Here is a 27,427-nt window from a genome sequence, read left to right as displayed (position 1 = left end):
ATCAACCAGAAACATTTTTGCACCACCCTGTTTCCATTGCGCACCCTGGTGCGCATCAGCCCATCAACTGGAGACTTCATTATGGAAAGCAGGTGATTTTATTTGCTGCCAAAGTAGCAGGCGAGTCAAAAAAACTACACTCTAAAAAACTGAATATTGTATTGATATGTTTCCTTTTTTTTATTGTTTTGATATCCACGAACGCCTGATATTCGGTGGACCGGAGTTAGGCTGCACCCACATCTAACTGACTCATGTGTTACCTGCAGAAAGGACCCACGTGATATCACGACCGTCTGATTGGACGAGGATGTACTGCTAAGGCACAGGTCCAAATTAAGTTTTTCCCTCCTCCCAAAGGTGTCTCATTCACTTTTCGGATGGGCACCCTGCCCCTCCTCTCTCACACTGACGAAATAACAGTGTGTGTTAGGCAAAATTGAAATTGTTGCTTGCCAGCACTTCGCTGTTTGTGTCGTCCTGCTCAGCACCAGGATCATCTCGGCGTGGGACTCTACAACTCTGGAGCATCAAATAGAGGAAGGCACACCGGGGAGATAAGTGCTGCTGCGCCGTTTTGGAGTGGACTTATTTGGGCACTTTTTACGCACGCATGTTACGCACTGGGACTAACTGGAATTAATGAGATCTGACGATTTTTGATGATTTTATGGAATAAAGCATCTTAAAACGTAAGTATTTGTAACTTCCCTTAAGTCTTTATTTAAATTGATATCGACACAAAAATACGTGTTACTGGTAGTTTGTTGAGGTTATTTTGTCGTTGTTTGCAAAGTTTGGCATTTTTTCTCACACAGAATAAAGAAAACTAAATAAATCAGGCTGTGCAAATTAACTTCTGCTTCAACTGAACGCACCCAGTGATGCCGCGTTGTCCTTAGATAACCTACCCCTGGTCTGTCCCGCTACTGACTGAGAGGAGGAAAGTTTTAAAAGTAGCGCTGCAGATTTCAGATTATATCACAGTTTTAGAAATGCGCATTTATCAGTGTGGACTCGTAATCAAAACTTTAAAGTGCCAATTTATTTCGGGTCTAAATGCAACAGGTGTTTTAATGGAAAAACAGCTCCAAAGCCAGACTTTTTAAATTCGTTTTGACAACATATGTATAAGCTTTACGCATTGAATTTCGTGCCATCAGTGAACAAGTATGAGCTGCGCGCAAACGACCACAAATGAACGAGAAGTGATGCTAAAATAGCCCTCTTTTTCACAGTTTCCTAGAGATCCTTCTGCGAGTGCCCATCCACGCTGCACATACTGGGTCTTTTTAAACAATTCAGAGAAAATTTGAAACAAAAAATTGGCAGATGAAATGTCAGACCTGGATTTATTTCTCTTACTGACTCCGTAAAGTCTCATTTCATTAGTTTCCATTAGGGTGGGTCCGCTGACTCGGAATAAACTTATGGGAGTGCTGGCATTAAGTCACAGTCATACCCACCCTGTCATATTTTAAAAGTTGATATTTTCTGTCGTTTCCAATTGTCATTATAACAAAGCTGTCCCAGTTTTACGCAGAGCAATTTGCTCCCACTGCGACCCACCACTTGTGTTTATACAGTGGGGTGGAAATGAGGACAGGGGGGCTCACTGCTGCTGCCTGTCTAAAATCTCTCAGGAAGCTTTTTATCTCAGCCCTGCCACCCACAATTGTCCCAAAAACCTCAGCCTTAGTCACTGAATTACTTTTTTGCCCTTTGATCTTTGCTCTGATATAGACCGATTCAAAATATTATGCGAGCTAATACAAGTCAAGTGAATTTAGAAAAAGCTTGAATATGCAAGGTCAGTGTTTGCTATATCGAAAATCATTTCTGTTGTTTTAAAAGTTGTAAAAAAAAATGTTGCTATATGTCTCAGTTTGTTGGAGAGAACACTTATATTTTCTCAGTATTTATTGTATTTTTGCAATCAGGAATAGACTTTAATTCAATCTAAGACTAAGAAATTATCAGACTAAAGGCATATGAATAAAGAATCTGGTTTATTTTTTGTCTTATTTTCCCCAACAGATGATTCTAAATATAAAGCATATCCTGTGGATATATTGCCTCTGTGAAGCTGCAACTGCAACAGGTACGTTTGAATGAGTTAATGCTTGTCCCTCAACCCCTATTCCTCTGAGTCCCTCCTTTCTGCCTTCCTCTTTCCCCAATCCTCCCCTCTTTTTCTCCCCTTATCTTGGCCACTTTCTCCCTATCCTTCACTCCATCTCAGTGTTGCAGCCCAACTTAAGTCATTTGACATAGTCTCATCGGACTGGCGTCTGTACTCTACAGCTTATCTACAGCAAACTGACTGATGTGTCAGTGGCTTCACTCTGCTCTTAAAGTAGCCAACCACGATAAGAACCTTCTCTTCTTCTCTGTGTGAAACCTGAAAGACTTTACTCAAGGATGAAGGTAACAGTGTCACCCACTTAGCTTTGCACCCCCCCCAGGCCCCTCTGGCCCCCCTGGCTCTCCTGGGCCCTTGTCCCTTGGCCTTGTCTATGGGCATGGATGGACACCTTTCAATTAGGCAGGAAACAACAGCTGGTTTCACCCCTCATCCTAATAAGGCCCTCTGTTAAAAGCACACACTCTCATGCCTCTGGGGCTGTCCCACCACTGTTTCCAGAGCATTACCTACATTGTTGCCTGTGAACCCCTGCCCCCCCAATCCGCCTGTCCACATTGACATGCACAAACACAAAAAACACTAAGGTTAATCATCTTCCTCTCCACAAGTGCTACATGTGATTCAGCCTGTTACTATTCATTTGTGTCTGGCACTCTGACTGATGTCTGGCATCGTCCCATAGAAGTGAGGTAACGCACTCAGAAATAGTAACTGTTAACCCTGTCTGGTTTAGCAGAAGTGTTTTCTTAACCCTCTTCAACATAATATTCAAATTGTTGGGTCATATGTAATACCACTCCCCAGTAGTTCATGATAATTAAAAGCATAGAGAAGTTACCTTAGGGTGAAATATGCTTTAGGCATAACCTATATCTCTTTGTGTTTTCTACCTCTCAGCATCAGTATGCTCTGATGCAAAGGAAGGAGAGACTAACCTTGCAAGGCAGATGGATACGCCCGTTTCCCTGTTTTTCACTGGCGAATCCATCTTGCAAAGCTCCCATCTGAACCGCTTGGGCCCGGTTAGAAAGTGACAGGGCCAATCAGCGACGAGGGCCAGTACTTTCAGGCGCAGCAGAGTCGTGATGTAAACAAGCAGCTGGTGCAGTTATGGAGGAAGAGCTTAGTGTGGATGCTGCTAAAGCGCCAGTTTTATCAGAACTTGATGACATTTCTTTGTTGAAAGAAGAACAAAGAACAGCAGTGAGTTGTTTTCTTTTCAAAAACGACAAAAGTCAAGTACTTATATGTCTATAGTCGCCATGTTTTGTGTTATTCTTGGTAGCTGCGCACAAGCAGCTCGCTAGCTGCTACGTCACATATTTTGTTGCTCTGATTGGCCGGTTGAGATGTGACACACAGAACATTCACCCAATCATACTCCCAAGTTTTTTTCAAAGCCTCTGCCTTTTCTCAAACATTTTCTTTTGAAAGTTTCCCAGATGGATGTGTGAAACACATCCATCTGACGTGTCAGGTTAAGGAGAGACCATTTGAGGAAGAAAACTAACATGCACATAGCTGAAAAAAGTAGCTTTATGTAAAGTAATGTGAACATGACTGCACAGTTTAGCCAATTATCTCTAACTTCACACAAACATGCTGTACAAACACTGCATTCTGTGTGATATATGCTCCCACACCCATCATTTTAAGGATGAGGGTTGACTTTCCAAGAGCCATTTTAAGGCCATGATGCATGTTATGTTTTATTAGGCAGGGTGTAGTTGTCACACCTGGTCAATGTAAATGAACTAAACAGTTTGGTTGCACCTGTTAGAATCAGAGGTGGAAAAAGCACACGGCTATATTGTATTCAAGTAAAAGTGCCATTAGTATTTAATTAAAAATTGACTTTAAGTGCTGAGTACTTTGTACTCTGCCCACACATCCACCCGGTTAGAAATCACAGTGGACAGAGCTCACATCAAAGGACTCTTTACAGAGTTTAACTAAAACTGGTAGATCAACACTGTCAAATAACACTTAAGATTATTTCACTCAGTTGAAAATACACTTTCAGAGTTAAAAGCAACTCAGGTTTAACCCTGAGATTTTAACACTTTAGTTTGTGCTGTGTGCAACAGCTGTTTTGGGATGCGATGTGATTATGTGCTGCTGTGTAGTCAACAGAAGTGGAAAAAGTACAAGACTATTGTACTCAAGTAAAAGTACAGTTGGAAAGTACAGTGGAATTACTGATTTCAAAATGTTTTTAAAAAGTGAAAGTACATGAAAAAACAACTGAATTACAGTAATATTAGTAAATGCAATTAGTTACTTTCCCCCTGGTGAGAATGAGAGTAAACAGGAGGCATAGCTTTTCAAAGGAAAACAATGTTGAATTGATTAAAATGTACTGTAAATCCCTTAACTCTTGCTCTTTTTGTCTTCCAGCCCTTAACACATTATCAATAATCAAACCAGTCACTGGGTCCCTCTCGGGGAAGGTCAACCTTCCCTGCTTCTTCTCCATCATCCCAACCTCAGCACCAGTTATCAGACCCAATGGAACAGCCCTTAACAGTGGAGATTACTTGCGGATCAAATGGACCAAAATCGAGGGAGGAGTGGAATCCACAGTGCTGGTGGCACAAAATGGTGTTATCAAAATAGGCTCTATCTACAGGAATCGTGTATCAGTGCCCAGTCACCCCGAGGATGTAGGCGATGCCTCACTAACAATGGTCAAGCTGCGTGCCAGTGATGCAGGAACTTATCGCTGTGAGGTCATGTACGGCATTGAGGACACACAAGATACAGTTAACCTTGATGTCGATGGTAAGAGACAATCTCTGATTGAAGTGGGATGTTGTGATGACTTAATAATAGTGAAATGCTATACAAGTGGTGATGGAAATGTAAACAGTACTAGAGCTCCTAGGGCGCCCTTCTTCTTACGTGGTAGTTATGCAGACTAACCACAGTTTTCAGTTCTTATTTTAGCGGCTATGCACTCCCAAAAAGAGTCTGATGAGACTTCAGGTCACTGTCCATGTCAGGTACTGAAATGTTTGTTTCAGTTTACTTTCCTAGTCTGCCTTTGGATGTAGAATATTGATTACTTACTGATTTTGTTCTTTACAAAAAAATAAATCAACAAATCAAGCTCAAAAACTCATTCATCACTCTCATCTAGATTGCCACCACGTCAGGGATAATTCTGAATGGAGCAATCGGAAGTTTTTTTTCATGATGGTATTCCTCAATATCCCTCAGCAAATGTACACAAGTACTAAATTATGCATATGATAATGCCAATATCCAAGCCAAAAATTATACTCTCCTTGGGGGGTGGGTTTTAGGGGGTGTTTCACTTGAGAAGTATTAAGGGAGCCATAACTCATGTTTTCGGGATGTAGAAAACATGGGTGGAGTGGGGGGATGCTGAGATAGTTTTGGTTTTCTCTAGTTTACAATCCACACAACTTCTTTTCCAACTATCTGCAATGTTAATTAGGGCCATCAATCATATCTTTGCGTATGTTTACTGTCCACAAATATGGGGATTTAAAGGCCATGGCACCATCTGCAGTCATCTTGTTAATTTGTGGTGAACTGTATCGAGTATTTCGTTTATCCTTTGGGTTTATTGCAAAGTTCACCCTTTCCAAAGGAGCTGTTCGACCCAATTAGTCAGTCATGGTGTGTTCTTTATACGCCATTTGCTCTGCCATAATTTACAGCAGTGAAATTACACTGATGAATCCCAGATAACTGCGTTCGTGTTTCAGTACAAAACTTTATTATGTTTCTTTTTTGGAAGGCCATTTTTCCCCCCATAAAGTTTATCTGTTTGTTGTCCAGGTGTGGTTTTTCACTACCGTGCAAGCACCAGTAGGTACACTATGGACTACCAGACGGCCATCAAGACTTGCCAGGACATCGGAGCAACTATTGCTACGTATGAGCAGCTGAAAGCAGCCTATGAGGATGGTTTTGATCAATGTGATGCTGGCTGGATTGCAGACCAGACAGTGAGGTGAGGTTTGGTTTGAATCCTCTGCAGAGAAGTTATTGCTTTTGAACACAACTAAAGATTATTGAAATGGACTTTGATTTAGTTTTTATGACTTACATGTGTGAATTGCTCTTTTTCTGTTTCTCTAGATACCCGATTACCAGGCCAAGGAAAGGCTGTTATGGAAACCTTAAGAGTAAACCTGGAGTTAGGTCATATGGGACCAAGAAACCCACGGACACTTATGATGTTTACTGTTACGTAGACAAACTTGATGGTAAGTCAGCCACAAAATTAGACTTTTCTAGTTGTAAGTAATGAGGTGTCATTTAGAGGCACACCCTTTGGCTGAAACGATGAAACCTCCACAATATCACAGTGCCAGAGCAAATTGCTTTTTGCAGATTTTAATAACATTGCGGAACTGTACTAAATTGTTTAATTGAATGCTGTGATGGTGACAATGTGTGATCTTGAGTAAAGAAATTTAACACTCACTCTAAGCCCAGCTGCCCTGTACAGTACTCAATCATGACTGTCCCACCTCCCTGTTCCTCCACTTGCCTATACAGTATTTCCAGGCCAAACCAGCTTGAGTCCACTTCTCTATAGAGCTCAACGGAGAGCACCCACGTTTTGGCGGCGTTGGCTCTGGAAGTAAATTTTGCCATTCAAATCCCTGATAGACATTAGCAAAATCCTTATTAAAATGCTTTTTAATGCATGAACCATGCTATCTAGCTACCTGAGTACTTGTGACAAAAAACATTTGATTTGAAGTGAAAACTGGAATCAAAAACTGAGAAAAAAAAGCATAGGTATGAGACTGTCTACATCTTTATGAGGAAGGAACTTCGTATCCCATCCATTGTGATTCATTTTATGTGTTGTTAATAGTTGTTAAAGATTTCAAACTATATAACTCTTTTCTTCACTTATTTTCATTGTAGTGTTTACATTTGAATGATAATGTTGCAATATTTAGTAATTTGCGCTTATTTTGCTTCATACTGAATGTATTGTCCTCATCAACACTTGACAGCCTTCATTTGTGAAGGCTCGATAGACTTTTCCATGGTAACCAGAGACCCCATCAGTTAAAGACATTGCTGTGACACTCAAGGATTGTGAGTATTTTAGTATTTTTGGCTGAGATTGCAAATAATTTACATTTTTCTTCAAACAAGAGTGATATCTTGAGAGCTTTTGTCTTGTACAGAAGCATGTACCGTTGTTTAACACTCAGGTAGCTTGCGGAAAGTTTAACTTGGATACTTCCAATGAAATGGCTGATAATGAAATCCCCTATGGTGAAAATGAATGAGAGTTCTACTTTTGGAACCACATAGTTGAGCTCTATTGTACACAAGTCATCTTTTCATCATCTCTAGTACCCACGATCAAGAAGATAGTTGTAGATTTCCCAAGGACCACAGAGTTTTTGTGAGTTTGAATATTTGCATCTGCCCAAACACTTGACCTCTGCATTGGACCAATGCGAACTCTTTGATGCCATTAAGGAAGGAAAAGTTGAATCAATTATGTCATGTCCACATTGCATACTAGCGCCTGTGCTCATACATGAGCAACAATATGATGTCAAGCCTACGTCTTCTAACTGCTCCAGGGCGGCATGAGCATGGTACAGAGCTCTCCCAGTAGTCAAACAAAGTGGACTTTGGGGTTCGCGTGTGCTTGGGCACAATGTGGATTTCCTAGTGGGAGTTCATCCTTAAGCAGGAATCACAATTCATCCTCACCCCTTGTGGTTTATGAAGAAGTGGCCAACAAAAATGCGATAATTGGGGTTTTAAGTGTCTTTGGCACAGCTCATAGGAAGTCCTCAGTTCTCAGCCAGTAATCTTTTTCTGCCTGTTTATTATTCAGGCTTTTATTGCCGATGGACTAAGTGTTTTATGAGCATCAACATCCCTCTTGACACATTTTCACTTCATTTAGCCTTATTTAGTTACTCTATCCTTGGATCACAGCCCTGAAACTATACAGTAATACAATTGTGATTGTTGCTCAAGTTGCACTGATTCAGTTTGAGTATTAAAATATCTGGCAAATTAGTGACAATATTTACCCAGAGTTGTTCATGAAGAGTTGATATGCTTTAAATAAACAAACACATTACATTTTCTTAGATAATGTGTGCTTCTTCAGAATTGATCCATAATAGACACGTCAGGGCTTTAGCCTTTATTAGAATATTATTTGGCCTAAAACAAGGAAATAAAAGAGAAGCACGAAAGAGGAAGGATTATGATGACATTAAGAGTTATCCATTTATAATCCATTTTTAGATCATTTCTACAGCTAGCAGATCAACCCGCTGCCATATTGTTGGTATCCCAGAATGCACTGTGACTGGGCAGTGACAACCAATGTCAGCCTGTTCTGTCATCATGCTGAATAGTGTATGTGCAGACACTCTCTGGAGAAGAGAGCCTGAATGAATAGTGAGAAAGAGACACAGAGAGGCTGTGATGTGTCCCTCAGACTCACTGCAAACAGGAAATGCTTTGAAATAATCTCTCAAATTCCCAAAAGCACAAGGACTTTTTTTCTGTAAAAACGTGACTTGATTTAAGACTTTTTTTTTGTCACAGTAGGATTATTTTTTAAACTTTTTGGTCCCACGGAGATGGAAAAACAACAACCATAGTCATTAATTACTAATGTCTTTGATTTCTGATTTTTTTTTCTTTTGTCTTTATGGTTCCATAACTTTTAAAAAATTCAAGTGACTTTGCTGCAGCACATCTATTCTTAAAAGAAAACATGCTTAGAGCTTGACCATGCACCACAGGGTTGATGTTTTACAAGCTTTTTAAGACAAGTCAAGACCAGACACAATGGTTTCAAAAACGACATCTAAAATATTTTATATGTTGGTAGAACAGTTAGCCTTTATTCTAAAGGAATTTACAATTTACAACAACAAACTTAATACCAGTAGAAATCCATTTTAAAAACAAAACATTTCTAATAAAATGACCTTGTAAATAAAAGGGTTTTTATGTCTGAGAGAGACTGTTCCAAATTGACTGATGCCTGTTGTTGAACTGGGTTGTATCTCGTCATCTAAATGTCATAGTTAATCAGGGGATCAAACAAACATGGGATACATAAAACGTTACACCCAGACTGACTGAAAACATAAGCCTCATTCTTGATTTTGCTTGCTTTTCATTAGATTTTTTCTTTCCACAGTCTTTCAGTCATTTTGCCCTGTCTACAAAGACAGGTGCTCATAACTGTGAACTCTAGTGACCTTTCTGTTAGTTTTTTTTTTTTTTTTATAAAATAATAATAAATATAATAATAATATAATATAATAAATACAGAAGGTGTAACCTTGCTCTCTCAAAAGAAGGAAAATCTTTATGTCCTGTAGAACAGACATATTCATTGACCGGCCAGGCACATTGTCTGCATTGCTATCCCACCTCAGAATAATAAAATGAATGAACTACTGTTGTCCTAAATATGATCGGTGGGAGATGTTTTGGGTCCTAGCCCTGCACAGCTGTGACTTTTGTCAGCTGTTTTTTTTAGCCAGGCCTTTTCTGAAAGGTCAAAATAAGCTTGAGATTATACCAAATGACTGTCTGTTTAGCTCTTCTTTCAGTGCATATATTTTAAACTTGTAATGATTGTCCATCTGTCAGTGATCTACCACAGATTCATGCCAATGTTTTAGAATTGGCTAAGACTTGTTTTGAGTCTTAGGGAGTAGTTTTTCCTGCTCATTGATTATTGTGCTTTTTGTTAAGTCTTTTTGCACTTTGTTTTTCAGGTGAGGTATTCTATGCTCCCGTGACCCGTAAGATGACTTTTGAGGAGGCAGCTGAAGAATGTAAGAAGAAGGGGGCTGTTCTGGCGAGCCCTGGTCAGCTCCATGCTGCTTGGAGGCTTGGTCTGGATAGGTGCGACTATGGCTGGCTTTCTGATGGCAGTGCACGATACCCAGTCGCAGTACCCCGAATGCAGTGTGGCGGGGGCCTGATAGGTGTCAGGACTATGTACCGATACAGAAACCAGACCGGCTTCCCAGAACCAACTAAGAAGCTTGGAGCATACTGTTTCAAAGGTAAACTCACTTCAGTCTTGTTGTTAGCATTAACTTTATTTGCAGTGTCTCATGGAGCAAAGTGTCATATGTTTTTATTTTGGATTAGAAGGTCTCAAAAAGGGATTGAAGGCACAGACCCTTCCCTGTCAAACTAGGCCTCTACTGTAAGGAGCTATGATCTCATCACCGTTTCTCCCCTGCTCCTCCACCCTTTAAATTTACTGGTTCTTCACTCCGCTATAAACACTCCCACATCTCAAAAAGAGCAGCATTTTGAATGTTCAAATCCTGTCCCAACTTTTGTCCATTGTACTTTCCCTTTTTTCATGTTTTTTCTTGCTGTATGATTGCACATTTTGATGACAAGAACAACATGTATTGCAGTCATGAAAAGCAGAAACCAAAGCAGAGGAATACTTATCTTATGAGCAGTACATGCTAAGTGCCAGACTAGTCAAACAGATTGCAGAGTCCAGCTGACCTCACTGTCTCCCATTTTAGTTACCCACCCAGTTCTGTGGCAAAAGGAGAGTTGAAAATAAGTGGTAAACTCTGTTTACTTTTAAAGTAATGGCTATGGCAGGTCTTAATCTAATGAGGAGATTAATGTGCAATAGTTTGCAGGAGTCTTTGTGAACTGTCAGTATCTCTGTGACTTTTTTCTCTTTATTACTTGCAGCTGGGCTAATCATGGCTCCTTAAGCTTTATCCTTATTCAACCTCAGTGATGATTTGAAACTAACTAAAACAGTCTATGTACTTGTATGGTGTTCAAAATGTTCAGGTTTTTCCTTTTAGATTATATTCTAAACAGTCATTAGAGATTTGATATTGATCTGCTGAGCCAAGTTGATGGAAATACTGAAAAATTGTCTTTCTTTAACCTACTACAGTTTCACTCACTATGTGTCCTAACAGCATTTAACCTCTGCGAGGGATGCAACCCAGTGCACCTCATTCACCCCATTTTCACTCAGGAGAGCTTGTTAGTTTGTTTTACACAGTGGAGATAGGATAGGAGTTTATTTATATTATGCAAGGTATCGAAATTTTTTGATGATTTCCGATATGTTCATTTATCCAAATTCGGATATATCAGTGTAGTCCTGACTTAGAACTTGAGACATTCAGATACTTTTTACTTTAAGGATGAACAAAGAAACAGACATCAGTCCTTGGAATACACTTTAAGTTGAAGGAATAAGGATGAACAAAGGAGAAGGTTTCTGCTAGCATATGTACTGTATGTTGATCCTGCTTTGACCTCCCGAGCTTTGTTTAGAATGCATTTTTAGTTTATTATTTATTCAGGATCAGAAGGACCTGATAAGTTTAAAAGCAAAGTCTTGTCTTTGAACAGGGATGTGTTTTTACCAATAATGTCAGTATGTCTCCTAAATTCCCTGTTTCTGCAGAAAATTCAAAACTGGATAGGTTTTAGAGCTTTATTCCTACTAAAAGTTCTGAATTTCGTGGATATTTTCCTTGCAAAACTCTTCTCTCCTGAAAGTTCAAAGAAAAAACTAATATTTATGGGTACAGATTTTTAGAATATCTTACAAAAAATCTTTAAAAATTTCTAAAAATTATTCCCCTTTTTCAGTTGAACTTTGCCATAAAGCCCATTTCAATTAAAAAGTAAAATCCTGAAAATTTCAACCCCCCCCCAAAATTTCTTATCAAATCCCCCAAAATTTATCATGAAAATGATGGAAGCCAAAGACCCCCCCCAAAAAAATCCCCCAAATTACCAATACATTACAAAATTTATTTGATTTATTTTACATTTATTTCCATAAAAACTAATTGCAGAAATTATCACCTTGTTGAAGGGAAGCCAAAATACAATCTCATATACACGCAGGGTCTAAGGAGGTTAAATTCCCCTGATGTATTTGTACGTATTGCCGGTATTTACAGCCAATATTGGTTGAAATTTGCAGCTGATATATCAGTTGTAATAATGGCAGAAATCTTTAACATCTACTGATACAGATAATCAACTTTTGAAGATAATATCTGCCGATACAAATATCGTGCAGATAATATAATGCAACCCTAGTTATACGCTTATTTACATGACACAGATACAAAACTATCTGGCTCTTCCATACAAGACACCAAACTTTCTTTCTCCACATTTAATCAAAAAGTATTCGATGTCTCAGTCTACTTTTTAACAGGAAAACTGAAAATTACAGGACAGACAACTAAATCTTGAATATTGAAATCTGCACAGTGAGAATCTGATGCTAGATGATGCAAAACGACATCTGACATTCATATGGCGTTGCATGGAAAAAAAAAATCCAGTTTCAAACCATTTACATGACTGATTTTGGGAAGATGGGAAAACATAGCTTGAGATCTTCATCAACCCATTAAAGCCTGAAAACACAAATTATAGCCAGAAAATTTAATTTTATGGAACTGAAATGTTTATTTCACTTTCTAATGAAATCCCAAAAAATCTAAATTTCCATAAAATTTAATATATATATATATATAAATATGATCTCATTAGCTTACATTAGGTGTTTTTGATAACTGATAATCCACTTGAGGGCTATTTTATCAGTTATCAGATTGTATTCATATATCATATTGATTGGATAGAGGTATCATAAAAGTATGTATTAAATATGATACAACAGGCTTTAAGGGGTTAATAGTGACACTTCATGGTTCATTGGAAGTTAGTAAAATTAGTTTAGTCCCTCAAAATGTGAGAGTTCCTAACAGCTAGTGTCCCTTGGGCAAAACCTTAACACAGTTGCCAGATGTAATTTATAAACCATCAAATGTAACTAATACAACACCTGTCAGCCTTTTTAGTTTCACTATCTAACTCCCTTTTTCCTTTCTCATCTAATTTCCGCTGTCAGAGTTTGTCCTCTGTCATTCTCACTTGTACTTATCAGAGCAGACATTTGGATAATGGACAAAGCTACTGCTGGACTTCTAAATTCAGTCATCCTTGGTGACCCCTGACCTGGCCTTTCCATCTTTACAAATGAGGGGTTGACCAGATAAGCCAGACCCTGACTGGCAGTTTACTGCCCCTGAGCTATGCCAAATCTTGCAGTGATAAGTCCACATGGAGTTCAGAGGCCACACAAACAGGCCACCCTCACCTCCTGCTCTGTATATTCCATGTCAGCTCTCTCAGTCCTGTTGTATTAACACCCCCGTCTAAGTGCCTTTCAAGTGCCCTTGTTTGCTGGGATACAATCCATCATTTCAGGTTTTTTCCTCTCTTATTAATATCTCAAAAACAAAATAAATCAAAACCTGTCAGTAAGACAGTAAGATGGGTCAAGAGAAGGTTGGTGCTGGAGGAAAAGGGGAAATAATTATTCCCTGGTCTCTGGGCTGGTCTGAAGGAAACAACAGTCTCAGTGACAGCAGCAGCTCACATCCATCAGTGAAATAATACACGCCCTCTCAGAACAGGCCCTACTTTTCTTTTAAGGGAAAAACATGTGTCACACCTTACATCGGAGATAGTTTCAAGAAAAAGGGCTAGTATATAATGGTCAACAGCTGGCTTTGAATAGTGGCTGCATCAATGCGGAAAGCTTTCTGAAGCTGTAATGCTGCTTTTTATGGGTGTGAGTAAACCAGAGATCATGGGAGGACAAAGGGGCATGGGGTAATGGCATATTTAAGAGAAACCTAATGGGGTTTAGGGATTTTGCTCATCAACCAAGCATTAGAAAAAACTCATTCAATGAGAATTTAAAGCTCACCAGCAGTCTATACTATATAACAGGTTAAAATCAGGGACTTCTGCTCCGGACAAATGAGACGTAAACACTCCAAAGAACTGTTTGAGGAGAGGCAGCACAAGAGGTTGTCAGGGCAACTCTGAAAACACACACAAGGTTCCTTAAAGTTTATAAGCGGTTTAATTTGTCTGTGTTAGGCAGGTGAATCCTTTCAAGAAAATCAGGAGATGTTTAGAAAAGCAGAATGTGAACTTTGTGTTTCATCAGATACTGATAAAAGTCTGAAAATGACCTCACTTGTCATTAGACATTGCTAAAATGTTTTCCCTAGGGATGCAAAATATTGAATTTTTTGGAATTCAGGTATCCAATATGCCAGTATTTACAAACTCCTCTTAGCCGGCACCAATTCTAGTACCCTGATCTTATCTGAACTTTTAAAGCTAATATCTGCTGATACCGATATCATAGCAATAGTGTCGAGCATCCCTGATTCTGCTTCAACATCTTCTTTTACGTGGTATAAATTTAAAAAAAAAAACAAAAAAAACATGCAAATATTTGCCAAAAGATAACCCAACATACTTCATATTCTGTGTAGAATAAAACTTGGTTCAATAATACCAATGGTTTTACTCTGTATTTCTAAACATTCCCTGTATTAACCGTAGTGCAGCTGCTTGACAACATGAAGACTTTAGGAAGGAAGTCCCTCACAGTAAGGTTAACAGAAAATTTTGAACTATAGGACTTTATTTTAGCTTCGACTCAATGGAATTTATCCCACAAACAGCCTGCTTTGCAAGCTTCAAAGTTTTTTTCTAATCCAGCTCAGTTCAGGCAGGCCACAGAGTCAAGCACTGCCTCAACTGAGATCAGCTAATCTCTTGCAAGGCCTCATCAGCTGACGGCCAGCTGATTTGCTCTAGCTTGGTTATGCTCTGCTACTCTCTCTGCAAACTGCTTTTGCAACCCTCCTCCACCCGAGCTCCTCTTTCTTTCTGCTTCTGACTTAATCAATGTCACTCTGTTGTCATTGATGCCTGCTTTTCTCTGGGGGTTTTAGCTGCTTCTCTCCCTGCTTATGCTTTCCTTATCGGCATAGGAATAGCAGAAACATGTGCTGTTCCTGCTTCCATGTAGGGTCATGGAAGGGCAGAGGGGTCCCAGAATAGCCACAATGCCAAACATAAATGACACGATAAGTGCTAATTAATAACTGCTGATAAGAAATATTTATAGCCACAAATCATGTGTGTTTCTTGATAAAATGGCCCTGATTGAAGCGATCTTTTGGTGATAATCTTATATGCTTGATTCACATGTCATAGGTTTTAAAAATCTAATTTAGGCTAGAGTAGAAAAAGAGACTTTATCTGTTGTATCTCTGTTTAAAATGTGGCACCTTTTTGGCTGGATGCCTATATTTTTACAGAGTAATGATGGTGAATTCTAGCTGTACTGTATTGCTCAGCTGCACTACAATACAGTACAGCTAGAATTCACCAGCTGGAATGTCATATGGCAGATGATGTTCAGGTACCATTTAAAAGACCAGCTTCAGACATTTATACTGATTCAAGTGCTTATGTGTTTATTCTAGGAAGGGCATTGGTGTTCAACCAGACTTCCTACATTGATGTGTCTGTGGTAGAGACCACCACCACCATCAGCTCCACAACCTCTGTCCCATTATTGGAGAGCAGCACCACTACACAAAGTCCAACATCTGAAACAGTATCCAAGGCAGAAGAGTCTCCAGTTCCATCCATGTTCTCAACTAGTATGGCTCCACCACGCCCCACTCCAGCAGGCAAAGAAGAAGAGTTGATCACCACAGTTGCACCAACCATCAAAGAAGAACATGAGGATGATGTCACAGCTGCACCAGACTTGGATATTGATGACTTTTTAAGTGAAAATGTAACTGATGAGGAATTTGTTCCCCATCGGGGTGACACATTCACAGAATCCCAAAGCACAACAGAAAGCCCTGATACCACAGAATCTGTATCCAAGCCTGTGGAGGAGCCAGATGATCACTCTGTAATTGAGATTAACACAATCCAACCTGATATCCCCAAACCAGATGAGTCTGTAATTACAGAGCCAATGTTTGCGGAAGGGAAGACGGAAGAAACTATTTTGGATACTGTGATTACCACAGCGATGGCCTCTGACATCACTGACACACCAACAGAGTCAACTGAACTGTCTAGCGTGGAAGAGCTAAGTCCCTCAGAATCAACATCCACTACCACCGAGCCTCATTCAACAACATTCCCTGACTATGGTCATGACATTGATGAGATTGACATTGATTATGGTGTAGAAGCATTGCCACCTTCTTGGCCATCTCAGCAGGTCCTCTTACCCGGCCCCTCTGAGAGCACTGAGTTTATTGACTCAACAGCACTCCCCACTGACACTACCTTTATGTGCAACACCCGGCCTGGCAGTGAGATGGAGATTACAACCACAGAACCACCAGAGAGTACCACAGCAGAAGCAACAACCACCACAGAACCACCAGAGAGTGCCACAACAGAATCAACAAACACACCACACATGGAGGCTGTTCAGACATCAGCTGTATCTTCAACAGTCACCACCCTACTGATTGACAGTGGAACCTCAGCGGAGGATGTGACATTATCAACAAGTGTACACATCTTTGATGAGTCCAGCACTCACCTGCCAGAGCATGGTAGTGACAACCTTACAGAGGAGGCCACTACAGCAGAGATTGGCACTGAGTTTTTTACATCTGCACCTAAGGTTACATCTGGGACTGACAAGACAACGGCTCCAGGAGCAGTGGGCCCGAGTCAACGTTCGGCCACTGTCATGCCAGTGCAGAATGTATCAGGTAAGATTCAAACAACACATAAGACCTTTAGGCAATACACAGAATTGTCATACAAAAATAGACTGTGTAATTATAAAAATCCATCACTATTTATTTGGGGATCATAATACTAAATTAAAGATAAAGATGTCATGACAACTGTGTAGGTAATCCTGAAATAGATAAATCTCTTACAAGCATTGTTATTGTTTGGTTAATGTTAATATTGTAGTATTAGACAAGCCTATATAAATACAGATATTTAGTGGTATGTTTTGAGAATATACAAACCATTACATTGTGCTAGTTCTTGTATGTATAGGTATTATGTGGGGTCTTAAAGTATTTAAAGTTGGTTAATCAGTAATTAAGACTTTTAAAAAGTCTTGAACGCAAGACTATAATGTCTTACATTTTGTTGTTTTTTATTTTGATTTCAATCTAAAGAGGTTGTAGGCTTTAGAATGCTTTGAAATCAAAATCTAAGAGTATCATTTGTATCCAAAATGGGCATTTATACTTTGTATTTTTGTTCCTAAAGCCTAAATATATGGTATGCTGGTCTACTTTTTAGCTTTACCTGCAGTGCAAAACTTCTGAATAGATACTTCTAGATAGTGATACAGCTACTTCTAGGTGGCTTAAGTGAAAAATAAGAACTTCCATTGTCAGTTACCTTATGGTATCAGGGTCTTTTTTTCTCACCATCTAGTCTGAAAATGTACCCTTTAGAAATGGGGACTCGAGTCCAAAACTTGGACTCGAGTCGCACTTAAGTCGCACACATCAATGACTTGAGACTTGACTTGGACTTGTGCGCAAAAGACTCAAGACTCGACTCAGACTCGTGATTTGGGACTCTGCATAACAACCACACACAAACACGACGTTTACGCACACACCTACTCTGAAACACACGCTATAATGTTGGTAGTGCAGACTTCAGGCTTCAGTCTGTTGAGGACAAAAGTTTCAGAATACCTAAACTTTTTTCTCCTGCATGAAAGTTCCTCTCTGACCACGGAGGATCAGCGTGTTTGTGTGTGCGCTCTAGCTGTCTGTGTCTCTGTGTCGCCTGCGCGAGCCATGGGTGTGCGCAATGTTGAAATAATATTTGGTTAATAATCCCTTAATATCATATGTTTATAGAGAACAAATTAATGTTAGAATCTCTGCATTGTCAATTATTGATAATGAATGGACATAAAAGACGATAGGAACATTAAAGGTGCCATATTTTACCATTTTAAGACAAGTTTATATTGTTCTCAGAGGTCCCCAAAACATGCCTCTGAAGTTTATTGCTGAAAAAACACTCCAGTATTGGATTTTTGAATGTCTAAAAACCCCTCTGTTTCAGCCCTTCTCAGAACGAGCTGTTTCTGTGTCTCTGGCTTTAAATGGTAATTTGCTGTCTGCCTCCACCCCTGACCTCACCCTCTCAGGAAATGGATGCAGCACTTGTGATATTACAGACACTTGTTTTCCCAAAGTTTGGACTGGGATTCAAGCCATCAATCTCCAAGACCAAAGTCAGCAGGGTAACTCACTGAGCTATCCAGCATCTCAGCTGGTAGTTGAGAGGATCAGTAGAGGAGGGCAGAACTTTCCTCCAAGTGGGGGAGGACCAACCAAAACCCTGGGGGCAGGTGCTTAGGCCCCTGGTGAGGTCACTAGATGTAAAAACTAAGAATGGCTTGTTTCAGCACACATTTTCTGAAAGCTAGAGAAAGAGAGGGGGAGAGAGAATGGATTTTTCTGGTACTTGAGGGGATAGTGGACAGGCCAGGGACTCATATTTGTGTTAGAAAAGCCTGAAAAAGTTATTTTTGCATAATATGTCCCCTTTAAAACTTTAAATACAGTTCATGGAGGCAGCGAGAAACAGAGACAGATGGATAAGAGGCTGTAACAGATAAATGAGTAACTAAGGAGTCCAGGAGATTTTAGCTGAATAAAGTAAAATTTAGCTTGATTTTACCCACATAAAAGAAATACACACCATAAATGATGACAGAAGTTTCTTAAGGAGAATGAAAGGAGAAATACTCAGCATACTCTGTTGAAGATCTGTCTGAGTGACAATTAGAAATGCTCATTGAGTTTTTATTTTATTTCAGAATAAACAGTTCATTAACAGTTAGGGTTTTTGTGTTAGTATAAAATTACTACCATTAAAGAAATATATCTGACAAATAACAAGAACATTTAATCTCCAATGTCTCAGTGTCTGTCTGGATCAGTGAAGTATGACTCATGTCTCTGTAGTGTCTCATATGTACACAGAGAAGAGCTTTATTAAGAAGAGAGCTGGTATTGATCATGTTGATTAGGGAAAAAAAGAAAGAGCATGTGTTTCATCTTATAGCAGAGGTACATACAGTGCTTAACAAATTTATTAGACCACCACCCAAAGTAAGGTTTATGCCACAGCTGCATCATGAAGTGCTTTAATGCGGACTCTTTAATTTTCAGTGAGCTCTCCACGTTTTACCATTTGGAACAGGAATAAGGAAATTCAAACTGAATTCACCTTTTTATACCCAAATTTGAGCTGGCTCACTGGGCTTCTCTGAGAAGTCAGAAATTAATCAAGCAATAACATTCAACCACTAAAACTCATTTTTCTGTTCAGGAATGCAAGTAAATAACTATAATTTGACATATTAATCAAGAAATAATAATGTGCTTTACTGGTTTTCCATTTTTTTGTAAATCAGTAAATTTGAAAATTCATGGGTAACAATAATAATTACATTTTAGAATTAAAAATATCATTTTGGTTAAAGAGCTTCTATATATCGGTGTATCACTCATTGCAGAAACATAAAAAATGATTTTGGTAGTTACCAATGCTGTTAATTTAGGGCAGCTGTGGCATAAACCTTACTTTGTGTGGTGGTCTAATAAATTCGTTAAGCACTGTATATATAGCAATTACATTCCCAACAACAGAACTGTAGCTAGTGGAAACACTGAGTGGCTAGTAGCCATTAGTCACAGTAGCTGGTGTGAAAAAAAAGTTAATGTCAAGCCCTGTTCATATGTAAGTGTACACATGCGCACACCATGGCGAGCCGGACACAGACAATACCCCACCCTACTGATGGTAATAATACAGTACAGAATTAAAATTCTTAAGAACAATGCAGTGGTCTATGCAGACTGGACGTCAGAAGCAGATCACAGAACGCTCATTACAACCATCGGAAACTTGAGACTTGACTTGGACTCGTGACAATAGACTTGAGACTTGACTTGGACTTGCCTCTCAAAGACTTGAGACTTGACTTGGACTTGCAAAAAATGACTTGTGTGCATCTCTGGTACCCTTATTTGCATACTATAATAAATGATAATAATAATAATTTATTCTCTTTGTTGACACATTTTTGACTTACTGTCAGCACAGAAAATATACATCGCTGTGTTCTTCATGTAACAGGTTAGAAGATGTGATAGTCTTAAAATTTATGAAGAGGGTCTTGAAAAGTTCTTTAAAGTATTCAATTTAATGTCGATTTTCTGCATATACCCTGATACTGGTAGTTAATCACTTTCAAGTTGCTCCACACTGAAGTGTTCTTTTTCCTGTTCCCTCTGGCATCTGTTTGTGTGTTCTCCATGTGGACTAATGCTGAAAGTCTGCTTCGCCGTGGGTCTTGTCAGTCAGTTCAGCCAAGCAGGTGTCCTTATAATCATTTTAACAACGACAAAAGAGAAAAGACAGGCTTGAGAGAGGGAATGAAAGACATAAGCAGATGGCTGTAGTGAGACTGTTGACAAGATCATATTATAGATAGAATATGTAAGTCACATTTTTTAAAACCCATTGTAAAGCACAAAGTACAAGTAGTTGGACACTGCATTATACTTTTATTTTTGATATTGAATACACAATCACAATTTTCTACCAAATACTTTAAATCAGTGGTTATTACTGAGGGAGACAGTTTATTGCTGTGAATTCTACATTGTGTTGACATTAGTTTTTTGATGCTAAGAAGACATGGCGCAGGAATGGCAAACATGCTCTTATTCAAGTAATATCAAAGTCGACAAAACACAATTGTGATCACAGCAACGTGAGAAAATTAAAACACATATTCGGGTCATTACTTAAAGGCCAACAGCACATGATGTCATATGCAAACAGCAGCTGCATCATTTTTTTCTTACTCTTTCACTTTGCTCTCCATCTCAGCTGAAAAACACTGCCATCATTTCTCATAACTTGTCACTAAAAAAAAGGCTCATGATGGAGTGAAGGGGTCTGGGAAATTAAACGGCAGCTGCATCATTTTTTACGCCTTCACTTTTCTCTCCATCTGAGCTGCAAACACCACCATGGTTGCTCAGAACTTGTCACTGAAAAAAAGGCTCATGATGGAGTAAAGGGATCTGGTGAATTGGAAAGATGCAAGGTAGTGAATTAGTCATTTGGCAGTTTTTCCAGTGTGGTTGGCCTCTTGATTGTAGTAAATTCTGGCTATTCTAGATCAACACTTACTGCAGGTGTGTTTATAAGCATCATTACATGATATGTTCTGTAGTGTCACGAGTGCACATTCTGTAGTTTGCAGTAAGAGAATTTGCATCCCGAGAGGCATGTACAATCCACATTTTGTTCTGCTTTGCATGTATTTATAATACAACTCAATATCCATTGGAATTTTCCTCTTCTTGTGTTCATGCATATACTGACTTACTGACCAGTAGCTTGGCTGTAAAAAAAACAAACCAAAAAAAAAAAGAAAAAAAAATGTTGGCAGACTACCCAAGTAAGCACAGATTCCTGTCTTCAGCACAGACTGGACAACACCAAAAACATGATGTCATTGAAAACAGTCTCCCCTCTCTATGAGGACTGTTGGAGGCCTGACTTAAGCCAGTGATTAAAGCAAATTTTACTGCTTTACCATGCGATGTGGCTCAGCTGAGACACCAGGTGTCATACTGCCCTCCCAGTTTGTGGGTTAACTTTGTGGAAAATATGTTGAAACAGACAGAAATGTACAGCCTGACTTCATGGTGAAATCAATATATAAGGATTATATAACAAAATCTGTGCCATGTGCTGCTGAATAATTGAACATGATTAAACACATTGTTAACAGAGTGTCTCTGCAACATGTTTAACCTAAAATAATAATAACAATATCTAAAAGCAATTAACAGAATCAGTTACACTACAGTGAAAAGATCTGTGTATTCCAATCTGTACAGCAAAGGTTATTAGTTCCTTGCACTAAATTATTTGACCAGAAAAGTAGGAAACAGTTAGCATGCTTATTTAATTGTCTACTCTAAAATTTCCCTTATTATACAAATTTAGCTAAAAAAATAAGGAAATTTATGTTTGGTAGATTATTTCTTTGTGACAATGCTGTTTATTTCCCTTTTAAATGGTGCCACATTTATAAGGAACATGCATTTATGGGATGAGCAGCAAAGCTGTATGTGGGTTGCGACCATGAAAAAAATCCCCAAATGTTCTTTGCCGATGCCAAACAGCTTATTCTGCCATTGACTCTTGTTTGGTGTTTGGTGGATTGAATGATTGAAATCTGAGGAAACAAGACATACTGACAATTTAATAATGGATTCATTTACAAACAAACAGGAGCCTCTGTAGCATGTGAAAGAACCATACACATCCATAATGACCTGGCACCTCCTCCTCATGCTGGTCACCAGCCTGGTCACACACTGCTGTGGGATGGCATCCCCTTCCTCAACCAGCATTTGTAACAGGTCAGCCAGTGATATTCTTTTTTTTTGCACTGGTACAAACAGCATGCCGAAGCTGATTCCATAAGTGTTTAATGGGGGTAAAGGTCAGTACTGCTTGTAAGCCATTCCATCCTTTCCACTCCCAAATCCTGGAGGTAGTCTCTGATAACCCCTCTCTGTGGGAGTGAGCGTTGTCATCCTTGAGGACAGAGTTCAGACTGGGGAGATATGGGACTGCCACTGGTTGCAGAATCTCTTTATTTCTTTGCACTGAGATCACCTCCAATGATGACAGAGATTTGGTACATTTTTTCATGGGTGCAACCCACATAATCAGCTCTGCTGCTCATCCCTCAAATGCATGTTCCTTACAAATGGGGCATCATTTTGAAGGGAAATAAACAAAAACAACAAAGAAATAATCCACCAAACACAAATTACCTTACTTTTTGTGTTAAGTTTATGTAAACGGGATGGACATTAACTGGTGTTTTATAGTTAGCAGAATTATTCTGTCGTGTTTCTGAATGAGTTAATCAGTCTTTTTTAATATTAATTACAATATAATTATAATATTAGCATAAACAGCTATGATAATGAAATGGAGAGGAATGATAGCAGTAATTATAGTTGTTGAAGTTGAGGAACTCTTACATTAATTTGAACAATTATAATAATGATAATCGATATTAAGCTTAAATTTATTGATTCTTATAAGTATTTGTAATCATGATAATAGATGTGAGACTGATATTGATAGCATTGACATAATGTGGGTTTCCAGCGGTAGGTCATTCATGCTGGTAATAATGGTAAGAGTGTGTGTGGTATTATTATAAAATGATAAACTATTCTAATATTAACATAAGCATCTGTATTGGCAGTGGAAAGGTGGAGGTAGTTCAGCAGTTCTTGAATTCACTTTTGATATTAGGTTCTGCCATGCTGTCACTTTTGGAATTCTGAGAGGGGTTTGGATTGGGATTGATCTGCTTTTGGAATTGGTACTTGATATGACGTAAGGAACTTCAACCACTTTGAAAAGGATACAACCTTAACGCCTTCTTAAAGAGTCCAAGAGAAAAAGGGTGAGAGGTAGAGAGTGAGAGAGAGAAAATTAATGTTGTTGTCCAGATGTCCAGACTACATGAGAAAAGTAATATTGGACTTCATGGGTCAGTCAGGTGGGTTCATTGCTTAAGTTCCCATGCTTGGACTGTGTTTTAAACAGATGTGTTTCTGTAGAGCAGGAATCACCGTTTGTGGGAAAGACAGAGGAGACTGGGGGGGTATTATACCAACAAATGACAGTTGCTCATATACCCTTTTCTCCTGTTTGCTTGTTGTTATTAACAAGGACTTTAAAAAAAAAGTTTGTTGCTGAGATTATAGCCACATTAGTTAGATGGATAAAGGCCTTTTGTTTGGAGCATTTGTATTAGGTACTTGGTGCTTACTGTCATGATTGGTGGTTTTTAATTTTTTTCTGATCTGATGAACACCTGATCAAAATTTTGTATCTACTGCATTAGGTTAGTTAGTAGAGCACTTGCATAATAGTTTTAATACTTTTTAGCTGAGTTGTGGATTGTAACTTATGGTGTCTGTTTTATAGAGGTTATGGCTTACTTGTACAGAGATTTTGACACATTCAAAAGATTATTTAGTATGATTAAATAAAATACATTTGTACCGCCAAGGCAGGTTGACGCTGATAAAATTTATATCATATTTTAAAAAGAAATAAAAGCATTTCCTTCTGTTTGACTTCAAATTAAATGTGAACAGCTGCTAATATTGTAAATCAGTCTGAAGACTTGTAAAACATGATGCAGGGAGTGAATCTGCCAACAGGAGCACTTGCATGTTAAAATCTCAACACAATATAACAGTCATACTTTGAAAGGAGTTTATCCAGTTTAATATTTTGAATATTGTTATTATATTTTTTGGGCTTTTATAATGCTATATGGTGTCTGCATTTCCTATCCTGTATATTAAGGGATATGGTCTGGGACAGCATCAAATAAACAAAAGTTGAGAAAAATCACACCTAGTGGCATGTTAGCATAGGTGTAACATACTCATAAAGCAAACAGTAATTCAGTTTTCTGTTTTTGACTTTTGTTTAATTTTTTAGGAAAGAAGAACTCTAAATCCTCCAGTATCATAATATATTTTTTTAACATTCCGGCCACTAGAACGTAGGACTTTGTTTACAATTTTTTAGATTTAAAAATAAGTCTATAACTTAGAGTTCTAATAAAGCTCATTAAGCAATTCTGTCACGCTTTTAAATAGCCTCATGAATTTTCCTATTAATGATTCTCATTAGTAAGTTATGTTGAAACTGTTTATTGTTCTACAGTCCAATTACATTGTGTCTTTATTTTCTTTGGATTTTCTTTTCAGTTGACCAGCGTCTACAGCCAAAAGATTCTCAGTCTTCGCCCATTCCAGTTGTCCCTGATATTTCAACTCCATCCATTGCTGATGGTGAGCTCATCCTGCAGAGTAGAGACCCAGACATTCAGTCCCAACTTGCTGCAACAGTCACTCCAACTGTTAACGTTATGAGTGGTAAACAGGAGGTAGCATTGGAGCCAAAGAGCCAAGAAGGAAAGGAGGCCAAAGGTACTGAGAATCTGATCAATGTGACAACTTTGGGAGCAAGTAATGAGATAACAACGATCTTTGATTACAGTTTAACCAGTCTACCTTTTGATAGCTCCTCTGAATCAACGCTGACCTCCACAGAGATCCCAGATGTTGATAAATACGACCCAGATATAATCCTGATTGTTACTTCAACACCGTCTCATGTAATCCCAGAGGTAGATGAGTTAACTACAGAGAGCCCAACACAGAGAGAAATAACCTCTGTATCGGCTTCAACAGTAAAAGACACAGCTCCATCAAAAACTGCTGAAACCAGTCCTCCTGCCACCGATGTCATAGAGGAGACGAGTGATACTACAGCTACCTTTACTAAATTTGTTCCTACAGTTACACCAGCAGAGCCACAGGTTACTAAAGCTCCCAAAGAAACCCAAACAACAAAACCTGGGAGTGCTACTTCTGTCATCCCCACAACAATAGGAGATGAAGAAAACGAGTCAGGGAGTACTCCCACTGATGTAAAAAGTGAGTCAGAAGTGACTCAGAAAGAGCTGGCAGAAGACCAATCCACTGTTACTTCTTCAACTAAACTTTACACAGCCAGAGATGAAGCTGAAACTACAGGGGAAACAAAGAGCACATCTGCCACTCCAGCTGGTGAAGACAGCACTCTGTCTATGTTACAGACAGTGTATACTCACTCGTCTGATGACAGGGATGGGAAAACACCAAAAGTAACAACTAGTGACTCACAGAGCTCCACTCTGTATATGGAAGGAAGGAAAGAGACCCAATCCCCAAAAGAATTTGCCTTTAGCACTGTTCCATCAGTATCTAGTGGTTCTGCTGCTCCCGAATCAACAGACAAAACAAAGACAACCCCAGCTTTTGATGAGGCCAGCACTGAGTCAACCCCATCTATTGCACTCACCTTGTCTGAAACTTCAGTGACAACAGTCACAGATCAAGGAAAGAATACAGATGGCAGACTGCCTTCTATTTCAACTACAGAGAAAGTTGCAACTGATGTAATGTCTACACCAAAGGAAGAAGTGTCAGATGTTCAAACAGTAGACATTTTTACGAGCCTACCATCACACACATTGCCATCAACCACAAAGGACTGGAAAAGAGCTGAGACATCATCTCCCTCCTATGCATCAATTGCAACCACTGTATCTCCATTACACAGTGCATTTGAAATTTTGAAATCAACAATGGCCTCAATCACTGAATATTTTAGCAAAGACTCTATTGAGACATCAAAAGGAATGACTTCAGACCCGACAATGCTGAGCACAGAGGAACCTCTTTTCGAAAAAACAGAGAATGAAACAACTACTGAATCTACCACAGCAAGCACTGTAACTACACAGACAACAGAAAAACATGTCACAGATGGAAAGGAAAGTAAACCAGACACATCAGACTCGGGGGAAAAGGAGAAGACCACCATGGATAAAGACGACACAGGCAAAATCCAGACAATATTCACTACAACTTCCCAATTCAGTACTTCCTTCAGGGAATCAACAACAATGTCTTCTGCAACATCATCATCAATAACAGAGGATATTGAGAAGAGTACAAGTGGTGACACGAAAACAATGCAGTCCAGTCTTTCCTTCAGTGGATCAACAATAACACCTGACAGAACATCCCTGCTTTCAACCATCTTTATTGAGAGTTCAGGAGATGGCACAACCGATTTAGCTGATGAGTCCCTTTTTGGCACTGTTGTGAGTCCAACAGATGAGGATGTTTCAGGTGACCAAGCTTCAACAATGTTCACCATGACCTCCCAGGCCACAGCTAAATCTTCACCATATAGCACAGAGGCAACAACAACATCTTCTGTAACATCATCTTCAGTTTCAGAGGAAAGTGAGAAGAGTACAAGTGGTGAAACCACAAGAGTGCATTCCAGTCCTTCCTTCAGTGAATCAACAATAACACCTGACAGAACATCCCTGCTTTCAACCATCTTTATTGAGAGTTCAGGAGATGGCACAACCGATTTAGCTGATGAGTCCCTTTTTCCAGCATCCACTGCCTCCTCATTTTCCAGCACTATGGCCCCATCTGTTACATCATCACTTGCAACTGACACAAGTGGTTCTCCAAAAACAGCTGTCACAGCTGCTTCATCTCTGTACAGTACTGAGAGACCAGCTTCTATGTCCCCTGAAACCAAAGAGACTCCATCCACAAGTGAGACTGAGACGTTATCAGCTACACCAAGGTCTAGCTCTACAACAACAGTGGAGGACATCTCAGGAGCACAGACAAGTGAGGTCTCAGCCCAAGAATC

The 27,427-nt window shown here is 39.1% G+C and overlaps 1 protein-coding gene across 1 annotated transcript; it reads left to right on the top strand.

The window, feature by feature from the left end:
* Positions 1 to 515: 515 nt before the first annotated feature.
* On the top strand, positions 516 to 25,596 carry LOC121509566 (versican core protein-like). Its single transcript, XM_041787019.1, has 10 exons — positions 516 to 692; positions 2,038 to 2,101; positions 4,544 to 4,927; positions 5,954 to 6,128; positions 6,257 to 6,384; positions 9,913 to 10,206; positions 15,520 to 16,785; positions 24,910 to 25,131; positions 25,255 to 25,331; positions 25,504 to 25,596. Exons 2-10 carry the CDS (start codon positions 2,038 to 2,040, stop codon positions 25,594 to 25,596), a joined length of 2,703 nt encoding a protein of 900 aa, XP_041642953.1. The 5' UTR covers positions 516 to 692.
* Positions 25,597 to 27,427: the final 1,831 nt, after the last annotated feature.

This window comes from Cheilinus undulatus, linkage group 5 (assembly GCF_018320785.1).
Source record: "Cheilinus undulatus linkage group 5, ASM1832078v1, whole genome shotgun sequence".
Classification (NCBI taxonomy): Eukaryota; Metazoa; Chordata; class Actinopteri; order Labriformes; family Labridae; genus Cheilinus; species Cheilinus undulatus.
The sequence above is the reverse complement of the archived record's forward strand: the minus strand, read 5'-3'. Positions and strand labels throughout refer to the sequence as shown.

What these genes read in the sequence shown, in the direction of transcription:
- LOC121509566 (XM_041787019.1), top strand. Translation starts at nt 2,038, where the DNA reads ATGATTCTAAATATAAAGCATATCCTGTGGATATATTGCCTCTGTGAA. An exon ending in TGAAGCTGCAACTGCAACAG is followed by an intron (nt 2,102 to 4,543) that starts GTACGTTTGAAT and finishes TTTGTCTTCCAG; the next exon opens with CCCTTAACACATTATCAATA. An exon ending in AGTTAACCTTGATGTCGATG is followed by an intron (nt 4,928 to 5,953) that starts GTAAGAGACAAT and finishes TTTGTTGTCCAG; the next exon opens with GTGTGGTTTTTCACTACCGT.